This window comes from Exophiala viscosa, assembly GCF_022695815.1.
Source record: "Exophiala viscosa unplaced genomic scaffold EDD37scaffold_7, whole genome shotgun sequence".
NCBI classification, from domain to species: domain Eukaryota; kingdom Fungi; phylum Ascomycota; class Eurotiomycetes; order Chaetothyriales; family Herpotrichiellaceae; genus Exophiala; species Exophiala viscosa.
Genome location: NW_026944359.1, coordinates 122,381 through 149,160, shown reverse-complemented (window position 1 = coordinate 149,160; position 26,780 = coordinate 122,381). Strand labels below are relative to the sequence as shown.

General features: G+C 51.7%; 12 protein-coding genes and 1 non-coding gene across 13 annotated transcripts; 6 read left to right on the top strand and 7 right to left on the bottom strand.

Annotated features, from left to right (window-relative positions):
* The first annotated feature begins 1 nt into the window (after window position 1).
* EDD37DRAFT_445708 (2OG-Fe(II) oxygenase superfamily protein) lies at window positions 2-2,061 on the top strand. The gene is made up of 4 exons (XM_062812827.1): window positions 2-472; window positions 527-694; window positions 750-893; window positions 1,011-2,061. The coding sequence occupies exons 1-4, from the start codon at window positions 311-313 to the stop codon at window positions 1,644-1,646; spliced, it is 1,110 nt and encodes a 369-aa protein (XP_062668756.1). The 5' UTR covers window positions 2-310; the 3' UTR covers window positions 1,647-2,061.
* A 12-nt stretch (window positions 2,062-2,073) lies between these two features.
* On the bottom strand, window positions 2,074-3,706 carry EDD37DRAFT_633190 (NADP-dependent oxidoreductase domain-containing protein). Its single transcript, XM_062816775.1, has 4 exons — window positions 2,884-3,706; window positions 2,797-2,827; window positions 2,655-2,744; window positions 2,074-2,604 (listed from the first exon to the last, which is right to left on the bottom strand). Exons 1-4 carry the CDS (start codon window positions 3,582-3,584, stop codon window positions 2,305-2,307), a joined length of 1,122 nt encoding a protein of 373 aa, XP_062668755.1. The 5' UTR covers window positions 3,585-3,706; the 3' UTR covers window positions 2,074-2,304.
* A 619-nt stretch (window positions 3,707-4,325) lies between these two features.
* On the top strand, window positions 4,326-7,000 carry EDD37DRAFT_610187 (uncharacterized protein; the record flags this gene model as incomplete). Its single annotated transcript, XM_062815187.1, has 4 exons — window positions 4,326-4,989; window positions 5,016-5,571; window positions 5,641-5,888; window positions 6,102-7,000. 4 exons carry the CDS (start codon window positions 4,326-4,328, stop codon window positions 6,998-7,000), a joined length of 2,367 nt encoding a protein of 788 aa, XP_062668754.1.
* Window positions 7,001-7,467: 467 nt separating this feature from the next.
* EDD37DRAFT_t16 lies at window positions 7,468-7,602 on the top strand. The gene has a single exon. It is a non-coding gene; the product is annotated as a tRNA-Asn (tRNA).
* A 442-nt stretch (window positions 7,603-8,044) lies between these two features.
* EDD37DRAFT_682293 (uncharacterized protein) lies at window positions 8,045-9,532 on the bottom strand (the record flags this gene model as incomplete). Its single annotated transcript, XM_062819793.1, has 4 exons — window positions 8,997-9,532; window positions 8,428-8,890; window positions 8,161-8,375; window positions 8,045-8,108 (listed from the first exon to the last, which is right to left on the bottom strand). Exons 1-4 carry the CDS (start codon window positions 9,131-9,133, stop codon window positions 8,045-8,047), a joined length of 879 nt encoding a protein of 292 aa, XP_062668753.1. The 5' UTR covers window positions 9,134-9,532.
* A 181-nt stretch (window positions 9,533-9,713) lies between these two features.
* On the bottom strand, window positions 9,714-10,960 carry EDD37DRAFT_445602 (uncharacterized protein). The gene is made up of 2 exons (XM_062812826.1): window positions 10,535-10,960; window positions 9,714-10,475 (listed from the first exon to the last, which is right to left on the bottom strand). The coding sequence occupies exons 1-2, from the start codon at window positions 10,695-10,697 to the stop codon at window positions 9,775-9,777; spliced, it is 864 nt and encodes a 287-aa protein (XP_062668752.1). The 5' UTR covers window positions 10,698-10,960; the 3' UTR covers window positions 9,714-9,774.
* A 2,653-nt stretch (window positions 10,961-13,613) lies between these two features.
* On the top strand, window positions 13,614-15,163 carry EDD37DRAFT_658310 (putative MFS transporter; the record flags this gene model as incomplete). The annotated part of the gene is made up of 2 exons (XM_062818963.1): window positions 13,614-13,638; window positions 13,683-15,163. The coding sequence occupies 2 exons, from the start codon at window positions 13,614-13,616 to the stop codon at window positions 15,161-15,163; spliced, it is 1,506 nt and encodes a 501-aa protein (XP_062668751.1).
* Window positions 15,164-15,277: 114 nt separating this feature from the next.
* Window positions 15,278-19,180, bottom strand: EDD37DRAFT_445587 (uncharacterized protein). The gene is made up of 3 exons (XM_062812825.1): window positions 16,634-19,180; window positions 15,981-16,587; window positions 15,278-15,934 (listed from the first exon to the last, which is right to left on the bottom strand). The coding sequence occupies exons 1-3, from the start codon at window positions 19,045-19,047 to the stop codon at window positions 15,392-15,394; spliced, it is 3,564 nt and encodes a 1,187-aa protein (XP_062668750.1). The 5' UTR covers window positions 19,048-19,180; the 3' UTR covers window positions 15,278-15,391.
* Window positions 19,181-19,759: 579 nt separating this feature from the next.
* On the bottom strand, window positions 19,760-21,713 carry EDD37DRAFT_633173 (uncharacterized protein). Its single transcript, XM_062816774.1, has one exon. It carries the CDS (start codon window positions 21,251-21,253, stop codon window positions 19,979-19,981), a length of 1,275 nt encoding a protein of 424 aa, XP_062668748.1. The 5' UTR covers window positions 21,254-21,713; the 3' UTR covers window positions 19,760-19,978.
* EDD37DRAFT_610180 (uncharacterized protein) lies at window positions 21,268-21,618 on the top strand (the record flags this gene model as incomplete). Its single annotated transcript, XM_062815186.1, has 1 exon — window positions 21,268-21,618. One exon carries the CDS (start codon window positions 21,268-21,270, stop codon window positions 21,616-21,618), a length of 351 nt encoding a protein of 116 aa, XP_062668749.1.
* Window positions 21,714-21,834: 121 nt separating the features above from the next.
* EDD37DRAFT_633172 (WD40-repeat-containing domain protein) lies at window positions 21,835-23,762 on the bottom strand. The gene has a single exon (XM_062816773.1). The coding sequence runs from the start codon at window positions 23,691-23,693 to the stop codon at window positions 21,921-21,923; it is 1,773 nt and encodes a 590-aa protein (XP_062668747.1). The 5' UTR covers window positions 23,694-23,762; the 3' UTR covers window positions 21,835-21,920.
* Window positions 23,763-23,892: 130 nt separating this feature from the next.
* Window positions 23,893-24,807, top strand: EDD37DRAFT_633170 (proteasome subunit beta type-2). Its single transcript, XM_062816772.1, has 3 exons — window positions 23,893-23,987; window positions 24,043-24,450; window positions 24,499-24,807. Coding segments are annotated over exons 1-3 (612 nt in total). The 5' UTR covers window positions 23,893-23,985; the 3' UTR covers window positions 24,701-24,807.
* On the bottom strand, window positions 24,808-26,690 carry EDD37DRAFT_633169 (uncharacterized protein). The gene has a single exon (XM_062816771.1). The coding sequence runs from the start codon at window positions 26,556-26,558 to the stop codon at window positions 24,972-24,974; it is 1,587 nt and encodes a 528-aa protein (XP_062668745.1). The 5' UTR covers window positions 26,559-26,690; the 3' UTR covers window positions 24,808-24,971.
* Window positions 26,691-26,780: the final 90 nt, after the last annotated feature.

The following is a 26,780-nucleotide window of genomic DNA, read 5'->3' as shown; positions in this document are numbered from 1 at the left end:
TTGAGAACTTTAATCTTAAAGCCGAACATGAAGTGATCCGCCGTACTTGGATAGCTGCCCTGAGACATTCCCCTTCAATGAATCCTTCTCAGCCCCCTGTCTGAAGACGATACTGACTAAGTCTTGGACAGGACGATTGCGTGCCCTGATGGCGTGCTCGAACTACTCCAAGTCTCCCCACTCCGGGTCAATATTTGCTGGGAAACAAGCGCGGGGTTTTATCTGACGACGATATATCGAGGCACACCGTCCTCCGCTTATGACTATCTTTATTCAGAGTCCACATCCAACTTGACTTCATAACGACGAGATGCCTTCAGCGACAACCGAGACTCCACCTCCACTTCGCAGGTGGGAACGTCCGTCGAAGACGGCCCACGAGCTTGACTGGGCCGACATCAAGGTCATCGATATATCCACGTTCGATGAACCAGGAGGCAAGGAGGAATTGGCCGAGCGACTCCGCGATGCAGTAGGTTCGGTGCCTTGCCTTGAAATTGTACACATGACTAAACATGTTCGATAGGTTCATAAAACAGGATTCTTCAGCATCACGGCCACCGGCCTTTCTGATGAAGAAATCCAACGACAATACGACATTGGCCAGGCATTCTTCGACCTACCGGTGGAGAAGAAGAATCTCGAGGGTTGTCGTTGTGACTTTTCTGTCGGAAATTATTTCGGATATCGTGCTGTCTGTCACCATCAAGATCTCACCACTTCCGATATAGCATTGACTTTGAGTCCAGGCACACGAAAAGAAGATCATGTCCACCGACATTTTAAACATTGAGGAATCCTTCAACGTCCCAAAGATCATTCCTCACCATGAAAACGAAGTCCGACATCAATTCTTCGAACCATATCGTGCCGAGATTGAGGACTTTTCAAGGGTACGCTCATTCCCTGCTCTTCCCACGTTGATGTAACGTTTGCCTTTCAGCGTACTGGTGAAACTTTACACACGGTGGGAATCGTCGATCTCAATGCTAAGAACCAATGGCGTGTAGAAAGCACTATCCATAGCCAGTAAGATCTTCACCCTCTTCAGCATCATCCTGGAATTGCCCCAAGATTACTTCTCATCTCGGCACGCATACGACTCTCCGAGCGAAGACCACCTCCGGTACATGGTGTACCACCCGCGCTCGGCGGCCGACGACGCCAAAGTCGAAAACACATGGTCCCGAGCACACACGGACTTCGGCTCTCTAACACTCCTCTGGAGCCAGAACATCGCGGGCTTGCAGATCAAAACTCAGACTGGGGAGTGGAAGTACGTTCCGCCCGTCGACGAGGGGATCATTTGTAATGTCGGTGATACGCTGGATTTCTGGTCGGCAGGATACTTGAAGTCCACGACGCACCGGGTCGTGAGGCCGCCAGAGGACCAAACTCACGTTGACAGATTGGGGCTCTTTTATTTTGTGCGTCCGGGTGATGAGGTTGATATCAAGCCTGTTGCTTCACCGTTGTTGAAGAGATTAGGGCTGGTTGGAGAGAATCAGGAGGATGCGGAACCCATTACTGGTAGGCAGTATGTTAGGGAACGAGTCAAGAGTTACCATAATCATACGGACTATGCGAATATGAAGGGGAGGAAGTTCCGGATCGGGAACCTGGAGATTGAGGATGAGGCGGAGTGAGAGCTGGGACTACGCTGACCGTAGACAATGGAGTAGCCAGGTCTTGGACTTACATTTCGTGTGTCAAGTGAGCAGATGGGAATGCGGCACCAAGAATGCTGGCATGCCGCTTCGAGAATACTGGCTTGATCAAAGATCGCGATTGACCGGTGGTTTGCCCTTAGCATGGAACGTCTTCTCGTAAAGTCGGGGCACCATCAACCAGCGGCGACAATGCTTTCCCTTCTTCTTTCTCTTTTCTGGCTATCGCTCCATGTCTTTGGCCAGTAGACGCGCTTTCAAGATGTGAGGTATGGACAGCGTTTCCTCCTTGCCTTTGTATATGCTCCCCTTTTGGGCATGTCCATTCTACGGTACGGATGAAGGCGCGGATTTACTCTGGGCAGAGTGTTCGCCATAGTTGGCCCCGAAGGTCCAGAACGACTAGGTGCATATAGAGATCCTTTAGTCTTTCTTGAAATTGGTTTCCGGCGTCGTGCTTTTCTTCCCATGGACCATATGTTCGACCATGTCATGTCTACAGATTGCCAGGTAGCTGGTAACCTTGGCTTATTCTTCTATCCTCAAGACACATCCACACGGTCAGGACTTTGCGAGCAATCCATGGACATCGTATACTTTTACGTAATTTACCTCATCATCTTTCCACCCTCGTGGTTCATCGCCAGTATGTAGGGCTCTTGGACGCGAACATTTCCCATGCCTCATCAAGCGTCTGGACAACATCTTCCGGTAGCGGTCCCTTTTCCAGATCCTGCAGATTGGTTTCTAGCTGACTGAGACTGCTCACGCCAATGATGATCCCGTCGTTACCCTCTCTTCCCACTTTCAGGATCGAATGGTGCACACACCACCGCAGCGCGGTCTCAATGAGAGTCAGATTATGCTTCTTGACCACAGGCTCGATATGCTGCAGTGCTTGGAAGGTGGTGTCGTGAAAGTACCGATCTCGGTACATCTGGATTGAGGTCAGCAGCAGATCACAGTTTAGACCCATGGACGTGTAACCTTTCCTGCCCGGTGCAAATCGGCAAACCGGCCTTCTGTAGGTGCTTCGTCTTTGGCCTTGTATTTACCGCTAAACAGGCCGCCAGCGAGCTGGTACATTTCGTCAACACGGGATCCATACCAGCATATTCACTGCACTTACCGGATTATACACAACCAAGTCAATCCCATACCTGATTTCCCATGTAGTCAGCAAAACGCACTCAACTTGGTATCACGGCCAACTCACTTTCTGCAGCACGGTACCAATTCTTTCTCCATATCCCTCGTGATAGCGTTGTACATGGCCTGGTATATCGTGGGCTTGACCCATCCTTTCTGTTTCGCAATGTTCCAGACCTCCGCCACCTCCCAGGCCGCGAAGTTGCTCAACCCGAGCTGGACGAATTTGCCTTCCTTGAACAGAGCATTCAATTCACCCAATGTCTCTTCAAAGGGCACACTCCGGTCCGGCGCGTGCAGGTAGAAGATGTCGACGCAATCTGTACCCAGCTCTTGCAGACTCTTCTCGAGACTTGCACGCACATTCTCGGGTTTATGGTCGCCTGGCTTGACGGGAAAGCATTTAGTGGCCAAGGTCAAACCGCGGTCCTTCCACTTGGCCTCTTTTGAGAACCCTTCTTGTTCGCCGCCAACATATGCCCGGGCCGTGTCTACTTCATTATACCCTTGTTGTTGCAGGTAGTCGAGAGACTTGTTGTACTCGTCGAGCGTCGTGACACGGCTACCTTTGGACTCGGTACCGGGTGGGCCAAACGTCATCAGCCCCAAGATCACCCGTGGCTTAGAGCTGGTCATTGTGGAGGGTAGGAGCGCCATTTGGGTGGCGGACGAGGCGGAGAACGGGGAGATTTGGCGGGAGAAGGACCTGAGTCGGCCAGTTGCAGTGCTTGAAGTCAGGGGAGAAAATGATACCAGACTCCGGAGCATCGAAAGAAAGCAATGGAAAGATGTAACTTGGGACGGTCGCAAAACGCATGAGCTATAGGCTGAAATAGTTGATCTCGGTAGTTATCTACGCCATTGATATTGCGTATGCGGGGAAATATATGTCAACGTCGAAATCCACTCACAAAGACAAGGAATCATCTTGATATTTGCATTAGACCTAACTCATTGAAACTATCGTGAATAGTTCGGAGATCCTTATAACCTGCCTAGCAACGCTATCAAGTTGAATAGCAGCTTGTGGTCAAACTCGTCGAAGCGATCAGAGACGCAGTCTAAATTCGCGCGCCATTCAGAAATGCAAGATGGCAGTCATATTTCAGCTCCCTGTACAATCAAAGCCCGACTTCTCAAGCACCATATCCATGAATACAGATTGTACTATTAGTCTAACGAGCGTCCTGCCGCTTGCGAGCTTGTAGCATTCCTGGAGATTATGTGTAGCTTGCGGCTGATGCTCAGAGGTGCTACATATCGCATTCACTACCTTTTAGAGTGACAGAGCAGGCGGTGAAGTGATTGTTGTGACTCTCGTGTGTACTCAAGTTAGGCAGATTCATCTTCCTCTCAGATATTCAGACGCAGCACAACGTGTCAGACACGCAGCACCCGAGCCGACATGGCCCACCACCAACATCAATTGATGACCCGCACTCCCTACGGCAGACTTTCATGCAATGCATCGTGCCGGAGGCAAGAGCCAGAGTGGAGGAAGCCTTGACTATGTATGAGACGACGAACCTCGACGGCAAAGATTACCGTGTTCATCGAGACGTCTCACCCAAACTCGGCTCGTCCTCACACGACGTCACTCAGGCCGTCAATATCGCAGACTATGTCCACGCCATTCATACTTCAGCTGGTTGGCAATGCAAAGTACCACAATGTGGGGCTACATTTGATCACGAGTTTACAATCGACCTACACCTCTGGGCACATGGTGTTTCTGCCAAATGGTACTGCGGCGAGCCCAGTTGCCCAAATGGTCCTGACCAAGGCTACATTGATCGTCATAGCTTCGGAGAGCATGTGGCTGTAGAGCACATGAATTCAGACTACAGCTTCGCAGCTGCACGCCGCGCTCCTCGCAAAGATGTCTTAGTGGCAGGCCTTTGGCGCTACTTGAAACTTGCACGCGTTCCAAAAACTACAGCTGTCAATCCGAACTCGACTGTTGATCATACCGTGCCGAGCTCGGTAGAAGATGACATTTGCGAAATTCCAGACGACGGAGAAGATGACATTTGCGAAGTCCCAGACGACGGAGAAGATCCTACATGGAATCACGTTCTCGCCATGTGGCAGACCAACTTGCACGGTCAGCAAAGAGAGCTGAATTCGCACGAAGCAAGAGATTCTGAAAACATGAAAAAATGGCTTGGGAAATGTTTCGTATGGCTTATGATATGGAAGGTTTTGAAGAAGATTTGAGCCCATCTGAGCGAGAGGTCAAGGAGACCCTCCTTGATGAAGACTTCAAATCGAAGCACCCTTATCGCTGGGTGTCTCTCTGGAGTGACCATGGGTACTGGGGTCCGGATCCTCTCAACGAGGAACCCGGGGTGTACTTTACCGAAACACTGACATATCCTGTTGTCTATCTGGATCTGCGTGAAGCTAGGATGTTCGACAAGTCTTGTCGTGCGTTGTGTGACATGCTCGGCACCAAGGACAGAGACGTTCTGTGGCCTGCGCTAAGCCAGATGATTCTGGGTCTGCCCCCAACCCTGGAACTCGATATCGACTTTGTGGATTTTGACGAAGATTTCGAGCAAGATTCAAACAATATCCAGAGCACTCAAACCAACGATACTGGAATAAGCGAGGTTCGCGGATCAGGCCCCAAAATTACGACTGTCTTGATTTGCCCCTGGCCTGGATGTGAATGTAGGAAGGTCCATACACACAGCATCATAGTGCACTTTTTGGCTGCTCATCTGAACTGTGTGTGGCAATGTCCTGAGATGGGGTGTGAATATCGTGGCTATCTTGAGCCTCATGTCTTGGAACGCCATTGATTACTCTGCCATGTCGGTAGTCCGCTTCAATGCGGTCACAACGGTTGCGACCAAGTTCTCCGCAACGATCCCGCTGCGAGTAGGGGCCACGTGGACTACTGGTCTTTTCGCAAACATTTTGAAGTATTCTTCAGTCGGCAGATACAGAATCTTCCCCAGGAGCTTCGCACTTCAAAGTCGAATCCACAGTACTTCAGCGACATCCGTCGGCATATGCCGCCACTTCTTGACGAAGCCGCGTATAAGCAACGTTTCGCGGGTGGCGGCCGTGAGTTCTTTACGTTCGAACGCCGCTCTCAGCAACTCAAGAAGAACCTCACTTTCCTCGGCGTCCAAAAGGCGGACCTTGATGTTCGGCACACCAAGACTTGATCAGGCTTCTCAATAGATGGTCGTCATTTTGATTGCGTCGACTCGATTAATCTGAGACTCCACACAGCGATGGTAATCTTCGTTCCATCTTTGTTACTGTTTACGGTAGCGCCTAGATGCAACTATTGTATTCATGTTATGTCTCAGCTATCGCCTCCTCATGCGGCCTTACCGCTTCCATTTCTTTTCGGATCACGACGCGATACAGCCTCCAAGGGGAAACGTAAGCGAGTAGGTATCGGAAGAAGCGTGAACGACCAGTCTTCATTTCTTCGGGTTGTCCAAGAGGATGGCTTACGCTTACCACCGATGGCGAAACTATACAAAGAGCTCAAGACAATGTTTCCTCGGAAAATCTTTATCATTGACTTCGAGACTATGCGGCGTACGAAGAAGGGTCAACCTTTGGTTCTACTCGAGGTTACCGTCCGGCACGGAGATAACAACATAATCCTGAGCTGCCCAGTCAATGAGGAAGGCGTTACAAATGCTCAATTCGAGGAGGATATGAGAAAAGCAGGATTCGACGCAGCCATCATTCGAAGCGCACGCAAAATTCGAGGTTCTCCAGGACAACAATTCCCAACGGATGCCAAAACGGCGGCACAGATCGTGAGAAAACCCCTTGATGCAGGGCTAAATCCTGACTCATTATGGGTTGAATACTCGACTCGTTTCTTCGACTATCATTGTATGGAGCAGTTAATCGAAACAGCTAGGATCATGTCCGTCGACCAAATACTTCCGCGTCGCGATAAAGTTTGGTTAGTGTGTCCAGATTTTATGCGCGTTTTCCCCGGTAAGTGCGATGACAAGGCCGCTCAGTTTTATAGTGAACCCTTCCTAACAAGATCTATAGGGCTGTCTTCATACAAACTCGGTCGCGTTGTCCGGTTGATGAACCCTGCTAATGAATATCTGAAGAGCCTTCACTTCTCAGCATCTGATACTGCAGTGCTCCACGATATGCTGGAATGCTGGGTGGACAAGTATCAATTTGCAGTGTGAGAAGTGAGGAACACCATTCGCGTTTGGCGAGTTGAATGAATGAATGCAAGCGAGAGCACAATGCCTACAAAAACATCCCAAAGATGGAAGGGCGCTGTGCAATGACAGTCCGCCAATCCCAGGGACAAAATGAGGCGGTCCTGTATCGATAGTCCAGAGGTTGTCGGATGTTTCTCAGAATTATTCTTTAGATGTGAGAGTAGGCACTCAGTATCCAATGTCAAAAGGTTGATTACCCTCTGGATTGATTACTCTGAGTTAATAGACGAATCCAGCTTCGCCCGGTGCGTACCAGGTAGCTACCTACTGTATATGTAAGCAGCTTTTACCGACAACTTTGGCTTACGACAGCTTTGGCTTAATGATGATGTGAGAGAAACAGGAACTGTACCGAGGTCATTACAGGGTCACGTGCTGCAAAAATAATGTAGTTTATATATTCAAGTAACAAAACTCTGGTCAACAATTCCCCCGTGGCGCAATTGGCTAGCGCGTCTGACTGTTATTCTCTACCATATATCAGGGTAAGTCTTACAATCTATCAAAAAGTCCATTTCCTAACATATTTTCAGAGGTTGGTGGTTCGAGCCCACCCGGAGGAGTTATCTTTTTGCTTTTTTGTTTGACCATTACTCAGACCATACACGAAGATAATCGTTGTTGGAGTCTCCATCGTGTTGAAGTTACGTAGCAGGGAAGAGTTTAAATTACTTGCACAGGGCGGATTTGCAATCTTTATCAAAATTTATCACGCACGCTGGAAGTTGCGCATTCTGAACTCCGTACTCATATTCGACTTATGAATTGATCATACCTTTTCGGAAACCTTGTCTTTTGGTAGTTTTGTCTACTTACTTATCAGTCTTAATCCGTCTAACGTGTTCAGTCGCTCACCCAATGAATGGTTCACATCTTTTCACTCCTCTCTATCTCTATATAGACAGAAGGCAGTATCGTGTGCTGGAGCGACTGCGTCTGTGTTGCTCACAACTCCGAACTCCTCGCCTGGCCACAAACATCCATGCACGATCACATACACACAGCTCACCATGCAGTGTAGCCACCATCGACAACGATATCAGTTCCTGTCAAATACGACGAGGCATCGCTGGAGTAGCAGTCAGTATACATGTTCATAGGCCCGTGCGGTGTGCCCATACCTGGCCATCCACACGACTGTTCCTCTGAATTCATCGGGCTTCGCAATGCGGTGCAGAGGAATCATGTCAACCCATTGCTTGCTAAGGGCCTCCATCTCGTCTCCTTGAGTCTTTGCTGTTTGGATGTAGCCTGGAGACAAGGCGTTGACGCGGATCCCATGCTCACCCCATTCAGTTGCAAATGAGCGCATCATATGATTGACGGCAGCTTTGGACTATGCAATATCAGTCCATTCATGAAAGTGCCCAGGAAGTCGAACAACATACCGCATTGTAAGCACTCTGCTTCTGAGGCTTGTTGACAATGCTGCCAGACATTGAGCCGATCATGATGATGCTGCCTGGGATTTTCTGCTCAATCATGTGTTTGCCCGCAGCTCTAGCAAACAGAAAGGTGCCATTCACATTGACATCGAGTATCTTTTGCCAGTCTTTGAAGTCGTACTCTTCAGCCGCGGCACCGCCAGCGACGCCAGCGTTTGTGACCAGTACGTCCACTCTCTTGAAGTGCTTGACAATTTCGTCCCATGTCTTGGTGACCATCTCTTCGGAGGAGGTATCGCACTCATAAGCTTTAATGTCCGGCTCCTGTAATCCCGCTTCCTTGACTTCTTTTTTGAGGTCGGCAACGGTCGATTCGGCAGAGTCCTGGGACAGGTCGACGACAGCTCCTTTGGCGCCGGACAGAGCGAAAGCTGCTAGGATTTGGGATCCCAGACCTTGGGAAGCACTGATGGATTGTCGGTCAGTGGGCGTCAGGTTACTCGTAAAGCTTTACTCTCACCCAGTTACTGTACCATGTCAATTACCCACAGACAGTGATCGAAAGTCGCAACTTACCAACACAGGTCTTGCCCTCCAAAGAGAATATTGGAAGGGTCCTAGAAGCACTGTGAGCATATCGTCTTCCTACACTGGTTGCTGCAACGAGGTGATTCCGCAGCAGAGCAGTCCGTGAAACGTACGGAGGCATCTTGTCTGAATGGCGATCAAAGTTGGGCTGTGTTCAGTGCGAGACAATAGTTTAGCAACCTAATTGTTAGTATAAATTGAAGAATTCGAGACCAGGCACGCGATCATGTCAGTCAAGCACACGAAGCGGAACTCCCTTCCCTCGCATAATTGTGGTAATGTACCTAGCTACCATTCAGTGTGTAGGTAGTTAGGTACAAGGTACTCAGTGACTGGCCGGGTAGCTCTTCCATTGCACACGATGTCACACCATGACCATGTCGGTGAGGTAAGAGCCTCGGAAGCGGATGTCTTCTCCCACCAAAGATGGGCGTAAGTCATTGTGTATAGCTTGAGAGTTGAAAAGAAAGATAAGGGGAGGGTCAAGGAGAAGTAATGGCCTTGTGGAGGTGGAAACTGCTGTCGAACTTGAGTTCGGGGAAGCAACCAATACAAAATGCTGTCAATTTTGGTAGGCTCTGCGGAGAATCATCTACTGCTCTCTTGCCGGATTTTTACTTTTCCCAGAAGCCGTGTCTAACTCCCCCTCATACTGCTACAGAATGAAGAAAGCAGTCTCCCACTAAATGGTCATCAATGGATGATGTTACCTCGCGCACCAGGACCTGTGGTATAAACCAAAGAAACCCGTCATTATCACCACTAGTATTGATCATCGCCTCCATACTGGTCCTGTCCACCGTCATGACCGTGTTGCTGGTGACCATAGTGCTGGCTGCGGTCGTCATACTCATTGTCGTCGCCACCTTGGTGGTATGAGTGTTGCTGGCCGTGCGTATGTTGACCATGCTCACCGTACTGCCCGTCGTCTCCACCATATTGCCCATCCTCGCCGTACTCACCACCATCGCCATATTCACCTTTGTGATGGTCAGCATGAGAAGGTCCTCTATACCCTACACCATAAGGGCCGCGGCCTTGAGAATGACCATGAGAGGGTTTACCGTCTTCTCCATCGTCACCGTAACCACCTTCTTCATCATCACCATAACCCTCCCCGTCGTCGCCGTAACCTTGTCCGTCGTCGCCGTGATCTTGTCCATATGCCCCATTGAAATCGTGCCCGGGATGCTGATCTTCGTGTCCGAAGCTGTCCTGTTCAGGGTCCTGACCCTCCTTTTCTTCATCTTGCGGGTCATCGTCTCGTGGGTAACGGGGTTTGTGTTCGCCTGCTTCCATGCCTTCGTGTCCGTAGAATTTACCTTTTGTAGCGCGTGAGAACCAGTCATGCAGCTGGGCAGCACCAGGATTATTGGGCTCTTGTTCGAGCAGCTGTGCTAGCATTTGTACTAGGTTTGTGCCGTGATGGTGTAACGTGTCTTGCTGTTCGTCATCGTCCATATCTGGAAAGAAACGCGTCAGTCACATTCCGCCGCTGCAGTAGGATCGTGGCCTTGCATACCTTGCCGGTCATGATCCTCCATATACTGCTGACATAGCTGATAAACTTCGTCTTTCAGTGATTGATTCGGGTCGCCGGCCCCAGGGTCGTCGTCGAAGTGACTGGGACCACTGGGATCAGCTCCTAAATGGTCGAGGCCATGCTGGAATTGGCCTTGGACCATGTGCTGCTCACCGCCTAGATCTCCGCCGAAGCCCTGGTCGAATACCTGGTGGGATTGGTCACCCAGACCGCCTCCCAGATGCTGTTGAGCCCCCAGGTGGCCCCCCCCAGGCCATCGTCCAGATGTTGTTGCAGACCACCTTGACAGTGTTGTTGGCCGTCAAAACCGCCGACCGATGGTCCGCGAGGGCCGCCTCCCAACTTTTCATCGAAACCACCATGATCACCCCCAGAATTCTGTTGGGTGCCATCGGAAAGTTGCTGTTCGTCGCCAAAAACTGCTCCCGATCGGTCATCAAAGCCACCACCCAAGCTTCCAAAACCACCCTGAAACTGGTTGGCGAGCGCGTCACTCGTGATACACCACGATAGCAAAGATGAAGGAACAAGGCCAAGAGGATATCGTGGAGCAGATTGATCAAACGTTCAACTGGGAGACTGCGATGCGCGGCCGGCCTACCTCGAGCATGGTTTAAGTATCGTGGTAAGCCATGCCAAATATATCACCTCAGGTATTGGATGGTGACTTTACTGAAGGAGTATCGCGTCTTCGCCTTCAATGTCAGCACCCAAGCCTCGATAGAAATATGAGGACACCGTAGGGCGAGATGACATGTTGAAGGTTGCGAACAGGCCTAGAGGCCCAAGACGCATCTCAGTGATGACAGCCATATCAGGAAACGCATTGGCTTCCACTTTCGAATCACAGGGCCCATGTTGGTGCTGGAAATAGTGCATGGGTGTTGTCAAGTCTAGGTTGCCGTCAGAACCTAAGTCTGTTTGGTTATCACACCATCAGCAGACGATAGCAAATTCGATGTGGGTGGGGGAGGGGAAAGGACAAACAATGGTGAAGCTATCCGGAATAGGTTCCTACGGCAAGTAAGTTAAGCGGCGTCTGACATCAGACGAGATTAACTTCCAAAATTAACTGTTCAGAAGCTCCCCGTTTCTCTCTTCAGCTGCTTCAAGTTCACGTTAGAAGACAATAATCAACCCCACTACTCTTGTGCATCATGCAGACATGACGACCCTGGTCTTTACTTTATCACTGGGGCGCTGGCGCATTCGTTGCTGGGCCAGGTAGATGAGCGGTTGAGCTTATGGTACCTGACATAGGCGCCGCTCCTCCACTGCCGCTAAAGGTCGCCGCCGCAGCTCCTACTCTTTGTGGGCTCGGAAAGACTGGAGCAGTGCCAGCACCTGGCCTAGCAGCCTTCCCTTGAGCTCCTGCAGGCTCATGCGAGGCGACGAGCTGGTGCTCGACAGGCTCGCCTGCTGGCCCTGTAGCCTTTGCTGCTCGATCCTGAGTTGCGACAGGTTCGCATCTAGAGTCAGGACTCTTGCGGCGTGGTCGGTGGTCAATGCGGCCTGTGGATTTTGACCGGTCAACAGGTACATTCCGATTACGTCGTCTCGCATGTTGATGACACTATTGCCGGCACGATCAAAACTTCATCACTCGAAAAGAGTTCCGGGCCCCATTTACTTACCTCTGAATCATTGGCATGAGCCGCCCGATCAGCGTCAGCTCCTGGCCTGCTGAGGCGGCCACCAACTGTGCCTGCAGCCGTGCTCTTCTGTTGTCTTGGGTCTTCATCCGTCCCTGGACCAGATTGATCTGCTGTCTAATGATTTGCGGGTTCTCACCTCTCAACTGTGCGACATTTGGCCTGTTCAGGTACTTGCTCGCATCGACGGGATTTCCGATTGGTGGCTTTGGTGGCAGAGATGACGGCAAGGGCGGCGCGGTGCCATGGGCTGCAAAGTTGATACTTCCAGTACATTCGAGAGGGGCCTTTGAGCCGTGGTGTTTGCCGACATGTCGATGTCTTCCCCAAAAGTGCTTTGTCAAACTTACCCTGCGAAATACCAAGGAACGAAAGGTCTACGCGAGGTTTGATTCGGGTTGGATTGACGTTGGATTCGACATGCTTGGACTTTATATGTAGTCTTCAGGTCGTGGACTTCGTTCCACCTTTTCTTCTGTCATATGGTGAGAGCATGGGCGGAGAGTAGCCCTTTTTGCATGTTGAGACAGGTATTTCGTATTCGTGGCGACCTCTTTCTCCACAAGATTACTGTGCCAATTGGGCCTGAAGTGTTCTCCAGGCTGTCTAGCTGACCGTCATGCAGCGCTGCAGAATTGGCCCCCGCGAGCAAGGCTGTCGTGTAACCGGGTCAGCAAGTCAATCCTCGTTTCCCCTTCGGAGCTCCTGGCGTTTGTACCTGCACTTTCTTTTACAGCGCGTACTTACGAGTGCCAAGTGATCACCCAAAATACAGCGAAAAACCATGTGGCAGACTGCCACTCACTGTCGTTGGGATCGGTCCAGTGCTTTCTCGCTTGCACGATCAACGAATGTCGTCAAAGGGCTCAGGTAAGTATGCGGTATTTTCGCCGGCACTAGGATGCAGTGTCGGCTGTGTCAAGCTTGATCTTGAACGTTCGTCGAGAAGGCCAGTTTCCTTCTTCGATTAGACTCTATCTGGTTGCCATGCTGCCTGGTTTCCGCTATTGGTTAGTCCGTCCCGGTGCCGGGCCGGTACCGGCTACATCAATACGAATACAAAGGTCACGCGTGGCGCCGTGACACGTTAGGACATGGCAACATTGGCATTGCATACCAACAACAACAGAGCATGAGTTCATCAGCGGTCGAAGGCACATTGCAGAAGCATCCTATCACCAAGTCCACTCAACCCACAACCACTGGCCAGGCTCCTTCAACGCTAGAGCAAGTCCAAGCCCAGTGTCAGGCGAACACCGCAGTCGAAACATCAATCGACGCCGCCCAGCCAGAACACAACGACAGGGAATGCCATGAGGCAGTTCAGCACCCAACAGCCAAAAATGACTCCATCTCCCCAGTTTCAAATGCACAGTCTCCCCTATCACCACAAGAAGAAACCCAGGATGGCGCCGACGTCGAGCAGCCGCCGTCCACAGACAAGGAAGATCCAAATGGCGACGTCGAGAAGCAAGCCAGCTCCACGCCAGCGGCAGCAGCAGACAAGCCATACTCCTCTTTCACCCAACGTCAAAAATACCTGATCGTCCTCTGCGCAACACTAGGCGGGTTATTCTCCCCATTCACAACACAAATCTATTTCCCCGCCCTCAGCACAATCGCCGCTGATCTGAACGTTTCCATATCGCAAGTCAACCTGACGGTAACAACATATATGATTTTTCAAGCAGTCGTCCCCTCCTTCATCAGTTCCATCACCGACACTCAAGGCCGGAGGCCAACCTACGTCCTCGGATTTCTGGTCTACACCGTGGCAAACCTAGGTCTGGCCCTGAACAACACGTACGCCGGCCTCCTAGTCCTCCGGTGCATCCAGTCCGCGGGTTCAAGTGGACTCGTCGTCCTCCAACAAGCCATCATCGCCGACATAGTCACCTCCGCCGAGCGCGGCAGCTACATCAGCATCACGAGCATCAACGGTATCGTCGCGCCCAGCGTGGCACCCATCGTAGGAGGCTTGCTCGCTCAACATCTCGGCTGGCACAGCATCTTCTGGTTCCTGTTGATCATGTCCGGTGTGTACGTCGTGCCTCTTATGCTGTGGTTCCCAGAGACCGCGCGCAAATTAGTCGGCGACGGCTCGATCCCTCCTCCACCACTGAACAGGTCGTTATGGTATATTATCAAACAATACCGTCACCGCGACCGCACGCACTCCACCACCAACACCACCACCACCGAGACCGAGAGGCCAAAAAGAAAGTTCACATGGCCCAGCCCTCTCGGCACACTAGCCATCGTTGTCGAACTCGAAGCCGCCGTTCTCCTCACAGTCCTAGGTATAGTCTACGCAGTCCTGTATGCGGTAATGGCCTCACTTTCCACCCAATTCCACGACATCTATGGTCTAGACAGCACGATGCAAGGCCTCATCTTTCTGACCATCGCAGCCGGCACCATACTCTCCGCATTCACGAACAGCGTCCTCCTCGACCGAAACTACCGCCGACACGCGCTCAAGATGGGTCTTGACCCGGACCGCAAGAAACAAATCGCCATGCAGGGCTTCCCTATCGAGCGTGTAAGACTCGAAATCGGTCTCCCTTTCTTCATCGTGGGCTCCTTCGCCGTGATCGCTTACGGCTGGATGCTGGACTATCAGGTGCACATCGCAGGTCCGATCGTCATGCTGGTCATCATCGGATACACTACGCTCGCGGGCTTCAACACCCTGAGCGTGCTGTTGATTGACTTGTACCGGTCGAGAGCCGCAGCGGCCATTGCGGCGGCGAATCTCGTGAGATGTTTGCTGGGCGCGGGTATGACGGCTGTGGTCAACCCCATGATCATTGCCATGGGTCTGGGATGGTGCTTCACATTCACGGCGCTGGTACAATTGGCGACGCTGCCTCTCTTATGGGTTTGCATGAAGTATGGTGTGACATGGCGAGAACTGCAAGCCGCAAAAGAGGGCAATAGGGGTATGCAGCCTTAGGCCATTTCATATGGATAAAATGTAAGTGTGACTCGGCTATCGAAATCAGTGCTTGCAGGGTAACGCATGGCCTGCACCTCATTCAGATCTCGTTCGTCAAATCATTAAGGCCCAAAATAACCAGACACCTGCGGGGCACGCCAGTCGCTATGCAAGACCCAACATGATAAAACCACTGACATTTGCAGCACTGTTAGATCGTCTTTCGCCATGTCTTCTCTGACTCGCTCATCGCCCATACTCCAGGCTGGGCACAACCACTGGTCCATATTTCACCACATTCCCATAAGCTCCCTCTCCTTGTACCAAAAAGTCGGCCGCCAGACTCAGCTTGCCGGATCCCCTGTGCATGCCTGTTTGGCCAAATGTGCCGTTGACCACTTCTGGATCGTAGACTACCACAGCCACATAGTTCCTCCTCGCCATTAGTTTCCGGTTGTTGATGGGTTGACCAGTCACATCGTGCGTAAAAATCTCCATCATGTCCTCCTTGGTATCAGTCGGCTGTGACGGCGTCGATCTTTGCCCATTGGCCGGAATGTAAAGCGGCTTGTTGTTGTTCAAGAGCTTCATCACGTAGCCCGGCGGTGGAGTATTGACGACAGGGGATGAAATTAGCTGATACATCGTCTTGTGATCCGACGGGTGTGACGGGTCGTGCACCAGTCCAGCTCCACAGGCATTTACGGCACCAGAGACAAATGTGAAACGTATTGATCTCTGATGCGAGATGCCTTGCAACGTGCGGAGGAAGTACGTTCGTTCGAGGTCCTGTTTCGGTTAGCAATCATCACTCATGGCTTTACAGCTGACTCACCTTGGATTCATGGGTCCATTGGTCTTTCAGTTCATCAAGCATATCGATATCCCCAAAGGGATTCAGGATCCCACCCATAAGACCTGATTTGCCAACAGCACGTTTCACCGAATCAAATCCTGAGCCGACTGCACTCTTCGCTCCGACAACTCCAGCGACCGAGCTGGTAACCTTTCCCAATACATTATATGCCCCTGTCACGGCTTTCTTACCCGTAGCCACAGTATGAGCAATCTGCTCAGCCGCGTCAAGCCGAGGGTATATGAGAGGCACAGGTACCATCATGAGACAGTGCTGTATCGTTTGAGGCAACATTGCAATCTTCGGGAATAGACCCTGGTATGTCGGACCGGCCATGACTTGATGGGGATTTCGTTCGCTTCTTGTGTCTGGGCCGACCACGGCGACTGCTGGACCGAGAAATTTCACGAAATGCCATCCCGTGCCTGTGATGGTGAACAAGTCTCGATCGTCAGAGACATTGCGGAGCAGCTCCAGGGTCGTGTGGTGTTGGAAAAGCAGATACATCTCAATACCAACACGTCCAATGTTTTTAAACATGTTGCTAAACTGCATATACTCCGGATATGAACCGAACCCATCGAAACTGTGATCGGTCAGTAATGTGCATCCAGAATGGGATGGATACTCACATGTCGTGATCATCAAGCGTAAGAACATAAGGAATCTGAGCAAAAGCTTCACGCAAATAAGGCTGATCGAAATGACTCGTGTAATAATGAAAATACGCATGAGTCACGTCTTCTTCGTGAGCTGCCGTCCAGACGGCATTCTTTCTGTTTTCTTTTCCGCTTGTCGCCAACCACTGCTTCAGAGAGGGAATCTCTTTCCACATTCTGTCGGCATAGATTTGACTTCCTAAGCCGAGCTGGCAGTGGAAGCCACCACATTCAGCATGCTTTTGCATAATGTCCTTCCACATAAATCCCACACCTCCTAGTCTTGCGCGTTCATTGGCACTGACATTCAACGAGAAGTCGTTACCGGACGTGGTAATGAAGCGCCAGTTCGCCTCGTGCTTCCCAGCAACTAAAAACTCGTAACGGGTGCAGCCAAGATGGGAGGTGATCGCATAGGTCCATTTCGCTGGCCCAGACTCGTCCATGAGAAGGTCGACATCGTATTTGTAGAAACTCCACCGTTGGTGGGTCGAAATATTGGCCGCTTTGAGCTGACGGGGATTTGGGGAGAGGTCAAGACTTTGGTGTATGTGAATGGTCGGTGGCTGAGGAGCATCTGTCACAAGAAGGATAGACCCGAACCAGATCCCTCTCTCAATATCCATATTGGCATATCGGAGATATGGACCAAAGTAGACACCATTGGTGGCCACGACCTTGTATATATCGATCCCACTACTTGGCGGTGGACCTGTGAATGCAGCGGGACTTGACATGCCCATAATACTCTGCTGATCGTAGCCTGGCGTCATAGGCAACCCCGGTGATGCCAGAGGCTTGTGCGCGAAAGACAGACCAGGGGACGCCAAAGGGTTTTGGTATACACTGGCAACTGGTGACAAGGGTGTCTCATTCAGATTGAGCGGTGTGGGACCTTTCGGGAATTCCCATTGAGTCGATTGTGTGGGAAGGTGGATATAGTAATACTGTCCTGAATTGGGATCCATATGGGCAATCCATCCCTCGGGGAGTGGGGGAGGAGATGCTGGAGGGATTTGTGACGGTGTCTGAGGCGTTGCGGTTTGTGCATGCTGTGCTTGACCATTGGCAAGTGGATGCGTCGTAGGGCTCTGTGTATTCTGCCGTGGATCATTTGCAAATGCTGGATGATCTGCTTGATTGGGCACTTGCGTGCCGGGCAGTGCGTTCGCTGTGGTGGCCGCCGCAGCTGCACCCACGAGTCCTGTTCCAACTGCTGGGGCTGCTGCGCCCACCACGCTCTGTCGCTGTTTCTCAGCCGGACGACCAGCATTTGCTCTGCCAGAAACCTGTGAATATGCAGGTGGTGGTTCTTCATGAGGTTGCAACCTAGCAATTTCATTCTCCATGGGATGTTGCGCTCGCGTCGGAGAGTGAACTGCCGCAGGTTGCGGTGCAGGGGCTGGTGAGGCCGTTTGCGCAGATGACTCTACAATTCCCATGCCCTGATAAATTGTGGGTGCTGGGTGCGCGCTGGTGCCTGGTGCCTCAGTCGGCGTCCATGGTCGTCTAGGTGGGTCATTTTGTGACTGTGCAGGGGCGGGTGCGGTAACACCATAATGTGCAGCCCTTTGTTGTGCAGCCAAACTTTGAGCCTGCAGGCTGTTCAATGTAGCTGTGCCAGCAATTCCAGACGCGGCATATCGAGCTTCAATGTCAGTCTGTGGTCGTAGTCCAGGGCCGACGACGGGTGTTTCAGGCGGAGGAGGTGAGCCCCTCGTAGCCCTGGTAGTGGATGTCGAAGCCGTGGAGCTTATGCGATTGATGGAGGACGGATCTCTGATCTTGAGCCTGTTCAGAGCGTCCACCGTGGACGAGGTTGAGGGAGGTGGCCAATATGTCTGCTGGTTCTGACCTTGTGTACCCGGTAATGGTGCTGTGAGAGGAGCATCACCACGTTGAGGGGGCCGTTGGAATAGACCTTCTTTATCCGGCGCATCTGGTCCCGGTGATTCTGGCAGAGGCTTAGGCACTGTGCCACGACGTTCTGCCAGGGTCTGGCCTGTCCGACCATCTCCTGATGTCCTCCCTTGTGCTTGGTGTCTTGTACCATTCGCATTTTGCTCTGGGGAAGCCACTCTCCTAACGTCTGGATAGGGATAGGGATTGGCTGCGAGGTTGCCGTTCGTCCGTGACGATTGCGATTGTTGCCTAGGCCTGTCGTCGGGGTATGGCAAAGAGGGCATGGGGTAGACTGTGGTACTTTGGGCTGGGTGTTGAGGAGCTGGGCTCTGTTTACCAGGTAATGAGGGAACGCTGGAGGATGCGCTGGAGGTCCTTTTGTTAATGCGCAGTGGTTCAATGATTGTAGGTGAGTCGCGGTCAGCCGGACGGTTCAGGAACATCTCGCCCTCGGGCATTCCTCGCTGCCCGGTGACACTCATCATGTCCTGTCCGTCTTTCGGCACCGTGGATCAATGGTCTTCGCTGGAAGGCTGTGATATGGTGGTAGCAGTGCCAGGCGGAATGCGGGGAACGTCAAGGAGGTGGTAGCTACCCAAACTCAGGCCATCTAAGACCACTGAAACAAATGGAAGTTCAAAGGCCTCAAGAAGGCCGCGGCACATACGAGACAGGCGCGAGAATGTGGTATGGCAAACAGGAGATGAATGGGATTGCGAGAAGGTAGGTAGTTATGTTTGCAAAGCTGTAAATGTGCCGCGTAGTCGGGTGTAATCTGGAAGGGAGAGCAAGGATTACTATCCTGCCAACAGAAGCGAGAGCGCAAGAGCACCTTGTCGTCTACACATGGCCTAGACAGGGGACTCTTCACCTGTACGATGCAGCTATCAGCTGTTCATCCATTCGCAAGTCGAGATGATGCTGTAGCCGCCTGGCCAAGCGCCCTCCCTCGACACGTTGCCCCACGTATCCGGGCGTCAATGTCGTCTTTATCCCATTGATTGGCTTACACAACTACCCACTTCCCGTCATCCATCAAGGGTTGAACGCCAGTATCCGGCACCGTCAGGGCTTCACCCTTTGGCATAGCGCAGTGGTGGGGATGTACTCGCAGCCGCCGCCAGTCGACAACTACGAGACAACACTCACAATCAGGATCATGATCACAGTAATCTTGAGTCTGTTAGGAGAGTGCGTGGAGGATACATTGTTGTAGAATTTGTTATGGGGGAGCTAGACCATGACTTCAAGGGATATAAGGAAAACTGCTAACTACTTAACCGGAACATACAACGTACACTTACCCTGGATTCCTGCGCAACAAAGTTCGATTGATGCCATATGTCCCAGAAACTCAAACAAAAGATGAATGTCAACCCATGAGAGAAACAAAGCACAAACGCATATCACCACCAATTACAACATCCAGGCCGTGCAACCGACAACAGTAACCAAAATTCCGGACAGGGCAAAAGCAAGTCTTCCGGCACCACCAGTGTACGTCGCCGCTCCTGGACCAGCGCCCATACTTCCAGTCCCAGCCCCAGTTGCAGCTCCAGCCGGGGAATTGTGCCAAGTGCCGTTGCTGTTACTCGTGCTGTTGCCTGACAAGCTTCCCATCCCAGCTGGAGAACTTGTACCGCCATTGCCAGAGACTAGATCGCCAGAGGTGTTGCCCGAAGTGCTGCCAGGAGTAGAGCCAGAGGTGCCCGCACTGCCCGAGGTACCTGCATTTCCTGAGCTGCCACCAGACGCAGCTGCAGGAGTGTCATTTGAGGTGTCACCAGAGGTATTTCCAGAAGTATTACCAGAGCTTCCACCAGAAGTATTGCCGGATTTATCACCTGACGTGTTACCCGGGGTGTTGCCTGAAGTATTACCTGAAGCACCACCCGACGCAGCAGCCGGACTCGAATCTGTTGCGGTGGGGCTGTTTCCGTTGACCTCCGGCGTGACAGAGGCATATGCACCTGTTGAACATGGAGTGGTGATGGTGACAGTTGTAGCTTCGCCATTTGCGCCACACGAGGCGCATGCGAGGGCGGTAGTTGTGAAGCCTGCTGGGATGGAAGACGGATTGCGAGTCTCACAAGGACATGCTTCAGTTATGGTGTAGGTAGCTTGCTCCATGCCCGTGCCAGTGGCGCAGGGCTGATCATAAACGGTAAGATATTCGTTGTAGACGCCGACCTCTCCATTGGGATATGTCGTGGTGAAAGAAAGGATTTCCCCTTCGCTGACAGGACCACTAGGTGGTGCAGTAATCTGTGGACCACCTCCATTGCAGTACGGTCCGGGACAATAAATGATCGTGCTTGACAATGTTGTAGTTGTGGTTACTGCAGTTGGACAAACAGAATAAGTGACAGTGGTCACACCGGAGTCTTGAGAGTTGTTGATGATCGTGGTGGAACTCTGGGCAGTAGCAGTAGTAACCAGCAATGCCGCTGTGAGCATGGCCTCGGTAGATCGCTTCATGTTGGCGGGTGGGTTGAGTTGACTGGAACGAAGCTGTGCAAGGTAGGTGATCGAATAGCAGAGGTTCAAAGGAATGACTGGAGAGCAGAAAGCACTTTCAAAAACGAGCGTACGAGTCTCAAAGCGAGCTGGATGAGGGAATCTGTAGGTACTTTGTGGCCAACCATGAGATTTACCTTGATATAATAACCGTGCAAAAGCCAAGATCCACATAACGGTTCACTGGAATGCATAACACACCACCACAACAACCAACTGACTTGGGTATAGAGCTTCTGTTGGGAATGCATGCACGCTCCAGCACATACTTCGAGGCTGCCATTGAGAGCCAAGCCAGAGCGGATTCGGCATATGACTGGTGGGAGAAATACTCGTTCTCAGAACAGAGGGCCGAGCTGCAACGAGGCTTGGACGTTGCTAGTCGACAATCTCCAGAGCTCAGACGCACTGCGAATTCCTATTTCCGGAGGCGACTCTCGATACATCAAAAGAATGTTTCCCTCAAAATCGACATTTCAGACTCATCGCCCTCACTGAAGAAGACTCAACGAGAAGGAAACTTCCTAGAAGGGAAATGAAACTCTCTCTCCAGAGCCATCGAGTTCGGAGAACTCATGGCAACACATCGCTGTAGGTGAAAGACGTAACGACGGTCGTGGCTGGCTCTGTTACTTTTTGATGAAGAGAAAAAAAAAGAAAAGCTGGAAGCTTTGGGAAGCGAAGTTGATTTTTGACGAGAGGTGGCACCCGCCAAGACAGCCAGAAAGTATCACGTGATTTACTCTTTTACCTCGTCTTGCTCAACATAGACTCGGCTTGATCATTGACACTCGTCTACTCGGTACCGACATGTACTCTTGTAGGTTACAGGCATACGGTCTTAATCCTTCCTGCGAAGTGGCACCTCGAACACCATCGCGCCATTCTTTCCACGGGGCAGCTTCATCCACCTGCCGAGCCGCATTTCTTTTCCTGTACCTGCCACAATGCAGATACCTTGACATTCACCCTCTTTCTTGCCGCCAAATTCGCTTGTAATCTCTTTCCTCCTTTCAAAGACAGCTAAGGAGTTGATGAAGCCGTTAACAACCCCTGTCGGCACATCGATGCCTGCAGAAACTGCTGGCCCTGACGACGTGCTCGAAGGTGTCGACTCTGCTTCCTCTTGCCCTTTACTGTCACTGTCATCCTCATCAATCTTTCCGACCGTTCCGAACGGTAGCAACGACCTCTTGTCGTCACTAAGCTTCCATACTCGGATCCACCCATCCCAACTGCCACTCAGGACGATATCTGTCCCAGGCACGGCAGCCAGAGACGTGATAGCTCGAGGCACTGGCTTTCGATAGTCGTCCTTCTTCAATTCCTCGATTACTCTTGGGTCCGATTCAGATGTCACCTCTTCGAGTGGGGGTGGTTCGTCCACGCCGTGGGCTGTCTGTATTGTGAACATCGCCTTCTTCTTGTGGACACTCCATAGGCTGATTGTTCCAGAGTCCGACCCAGTGACAAAACTGTTTGGCGGGAGGGCTGCCACACAATCTAGACTGCCCGTCTGGTATTCGTCATTTCTTGAACTGTCGCCCAAGAACCTGGTGAGGGACTCCTCCACCACCTTCCACCACAGCGCTTTCCGGTCTCGAGCACCAACTGTCACACATTGGTCCACTGACACCGGGGAGATACCTACAATGTGATCTTGATGACCAAAGAGAGTCTCAACATATGCTAGACTGTCCTCTCCAGCAAGGCTGTACGTTTTCAGAGACCGGTCCATACTTGCGCTGAAAAGTTGTGCCCCAAATCCGGACTCCGTATTCGAAGAGGGCGCAAAAGCCAGACCGGTAACTCCATCTCTATGTGTTGTGAAAGTCTTCAAAGGCCGTAGATCTTCGGCGGACCAGACGATGAGCTTCTTGTCCGCTCCTCCGGTAGCCACATATTTCCCGTCTGGCGAGGCTGCCACGCTCAGGATTGCTCCGGTGTGTCCATGTTGCTGAGGTGCCAATGCTCTTATCTGGATGCCTCGTACATACTTGAGCTGCTTCGGGCGTCGTCGTCTCGGTGCTGTGGCGTCGTCCCCACCGATCGCTGGTTTTTGTAATTGCCATTTTATCAAAGTTTTGTCCCTGCTCACAGTGTATGCATAAGGTTGGCAAACAGCGACGCCAGTCGTGCTCTGTGTATCAGCTTTGAACGTGCTGTGTGTGGCGTTGGTAAAGTCCAGATTTGTGGCAATTTGTCTGAACTGCCGGCCCTTTGCCTCGTCCGCATCCTCCTTTAGTCTCTGTGCGATCAAGTCTTTATCAAGATCTTCCGCGTCAAAGCCGACCTCGTCTACCTCATGTCTGATGTTGTCAAGGTAGCGTTGCGCAAGTCGTACTCTTCGCTCCGCGGCCGTCTCGCCTTCTTCAGACGTGGCTTCAGACTCATCGCCAGTCTCAGGCTCTATCTCCTCTTCCGAATCGCTTCCGGAGATCGACTCGTCCCTTTCTGTCTCTCGAGGACGTGGTTCGTTGCGCTGAGACCGCTGCACCCGTCCGTCTCGCGCCTCAGTTCCGTCCGCCTCCCGTCTTTTTCTAGGCTTGCCTGGGGTCTCTGTCGGCCGCTTACGTTTCCTCTGTGAGGCAGGAACGGTGAAGAAGGAAGACATCTCGTATGAGAATGAGACACCGGGGCAAGAGCAATCTCGCCTCGCTCGTTGTAGGGTGATATACGCAAGTTGGAGAACTCGCACCCAAATTTTTTTGAATGCCAGCGGACGACGCAGCCTTGTTTAGCCGATGAACCGCCAAACCTTCCTGCTTTCACCACCTATGAATTGAAGGCAGCTTTCGCGTGCGTGTCGGGCTCCAGACTACAGCAACATACAATTCATTTGAAGCTCGAGACCAACTCTAACCCCTCCTCGTTCTTCTCATCATCCATATCGGCACGCTGTCAACATGTAAGCCTCCGCCGATTTATGCAATACCAGGTTTCGAACTGACACACATCTACAGGGAAGTCCTTCTAGGCCTCACCGGCCGTGATTTCACCATCATCGCAGCCTCCAAAGCAGCCATGCGCGGCGCCACGATACTCAAAACCTCCGACGACAAGACGAGACAGCTCAACAAGCACACCCTCCTCGCATTTTCAGGAGAAGCAGGTGACACGATCCAATTTGCCGAGTACATTCAAGCCAACATTGCCCTCTACACGATGCGAAATGAGACGGATCTGGGCCCGAGCGCCGTCGCAAGCTTCGTCCGGAGCGAACTCGCCAGGAGTCTACGAAGCAGAAAGCCATACAACGTCAACTTGTTACTGGGTGGCATGGATCCGATCACCAAGCAGCCAAGTCTATACTGGCTGGACTACCTTGCCAGCAGCGCAAAGGTGCCATATGCTGCTCATGGTTATGCTCAGTAAGTGCAGCGGAGTTGCGAGAAAAAGACGTACTAATCGCCCATCAGGTACTACTGTCTCTCGATCCTAGATAAACATCATCACCCAGACATCTCGTTCGAACAAGGCATGAAGATTCTCCGCATGTGCACAGACGAATTACAACGACGATTACCTATTGACTTCAAGGGGATGACAGTCAAGGTGGTGAAGAAGGACGGCATCATTGACATGGAGTACGACACCAGCAAACAAGTGATGGCGGCTTAGATCGGGTCTGGAAAGGAGGAAAAGAACTTCACATCCGTACACTTGCATAGCGTGGGCGCATATTAGGTTGTCTCGAATCAAATGGGTATCAATTGTGGGATAAATACATGATGATGTCCGTGGATCTGCGTTCAAAGTCTTCCTGTCTTTCGCCCAGCATCCAATGCCCAGCAGCCATGGATGGTGCTTGAGTTGATCAGCGCCCCGAGTATTCTCAACAGAAACATGCCCAGCAGGCATGATGATCGAAGTCGCCAAAGCACGCCAGATATCAGTAAGCCCTATTGCCTCCGCCAACGGGTATACGTCTGCCATAAGGAGGTCTCTCGTAGCCATTCACGTGCTGACGCCCTCGACTTTGATTCCTTGCTTCATCCGAATAAGGGTGCCAGGTCGATCCCCGGGCTCGGTGAGTATGTGATTGGAAGCCAGCATTGCCTCGTCTAGCACGTTGACTTTGCAAATGCTGCATCCGTCGAGCCGAAGAGTGTGGAGGCCGAATATCTGATTCATCCGATCCCGATCCTTCTTCATCGTTCGAACCATTGCCATTAGCACCATCTGCGTTGTCTTCATCCTCCTGATCCTCGTCATCGTCCGAGGCCACGTTATCCCCAACTTCACTATACTCCTCCTCTGATTGCGGTTCTTGCGGCGTCGTTCCCTCCGTCTGTGCTTCGTCATCCACTTCTTCGTCTTCATCGTCGCTGATGACTCTGTTAACGCGTCGGGCAGGCCGGATCGGGGGGTCATGTTCTGAGGGCTGTGAGGCATTGTCGTAGTTGGTGTTGACATCAGAAGCATCGTCGTACGGAGTGGCTTCGCGATTGGAAGCAGAGTTGTCGTTATCTGCGTCATCGTCCGGATCATCATAGTCAGTGGTGTAATCTTCACTAGCAACTGAGGCAGGTTGATGTTGATTGCGAGCTGCTTGTATTGCTCGATGGTGAAGAGCGGCTATTACCACTTGAGGGTGGTAGCCTGTCATCGTCGCCTCACTATTGGCGTCTTCGTCTTCGTCCCCTTCGCCAGACCTCCCGTCGTCAATGAAACTCTCCATGTCATCGTCGTCGTCATCGTAATCGTCGCCATAATCGTTTCCGTAAGGATCAGGCTCCGATTCTAGACCATCGAGCTCGGGCGATCTCGATCCATCGTAGATGGTGTTGCGATCGTACATGCTGTTGCGAAAAGCGTAGTCAACGTCATCGGCATCATTGTCAAGGTCGTCATCAAGAGTGTGTATGCTCTGCGATACACCAGAGTCCTCGCCAGAGTCGTAGTCACTATCTCCCGGCTCGTATTCATGGAAACCACACTGTAGGCATTCTCCATCTTCCAACTCCCAGTGACACTCAGGGCAACGCAGCACGTTGTCTTCCTGGTCTAGTATTCCCTGACCCCAGTGAAGCAGCAAAGGCCGGTGTGCTCGCACAAACGCTCCCTTGAACAGCCCAGCACCAGTACGATCTGCCGCTAGCATCACAGCCTCATCCTCTTTTGCTTGTTGGTGTTCCTGCACAGTCTCATCCTCTGGAAGAAGCTCTGCTCGATTAATGAACATGTGCACCAAGTCCCGAAGGAGGTAGTTCGGCGACGGCTGCACTGTGACCTCAGCCCTGCAATCAGGACAATTTTTCTTCTTTTTCCTGTTCTGCGCGCCACCGAACCAGCTGGCAAGACATGAGTAACAGTATGTGTGACCGCATCCTAGTATGAAGGGTTCGTAGAAAGGTTTGATGCAGATTTTGCATAGCGACAGATTTCGCATGTCCTCGATGTGCTTCTGAAATGTTGCAAGGAGCGCGATATCTGTGCCCGCACCCGCGGCCACAGGCGTTGCTGTTTCCGTTGACATGGTAGAGACCAAGTCGAGAAAAGGTCGTCGTTAAATGAGTTGTCGAGTATGTGAAAACGTCGACTGACGGCGACACGCCAGGTGTCCAACCGCAGGAATGATGCTGTCAGTGAGGCGAAACTGAGATTCACAATCAGATCTCTGGTTTTATCTGGGGCGCGTTTGGTTTGACATTCTGGTAGACTAGCAGACGGCAATTGGGCAGCGCTCCGCCGTAACTCC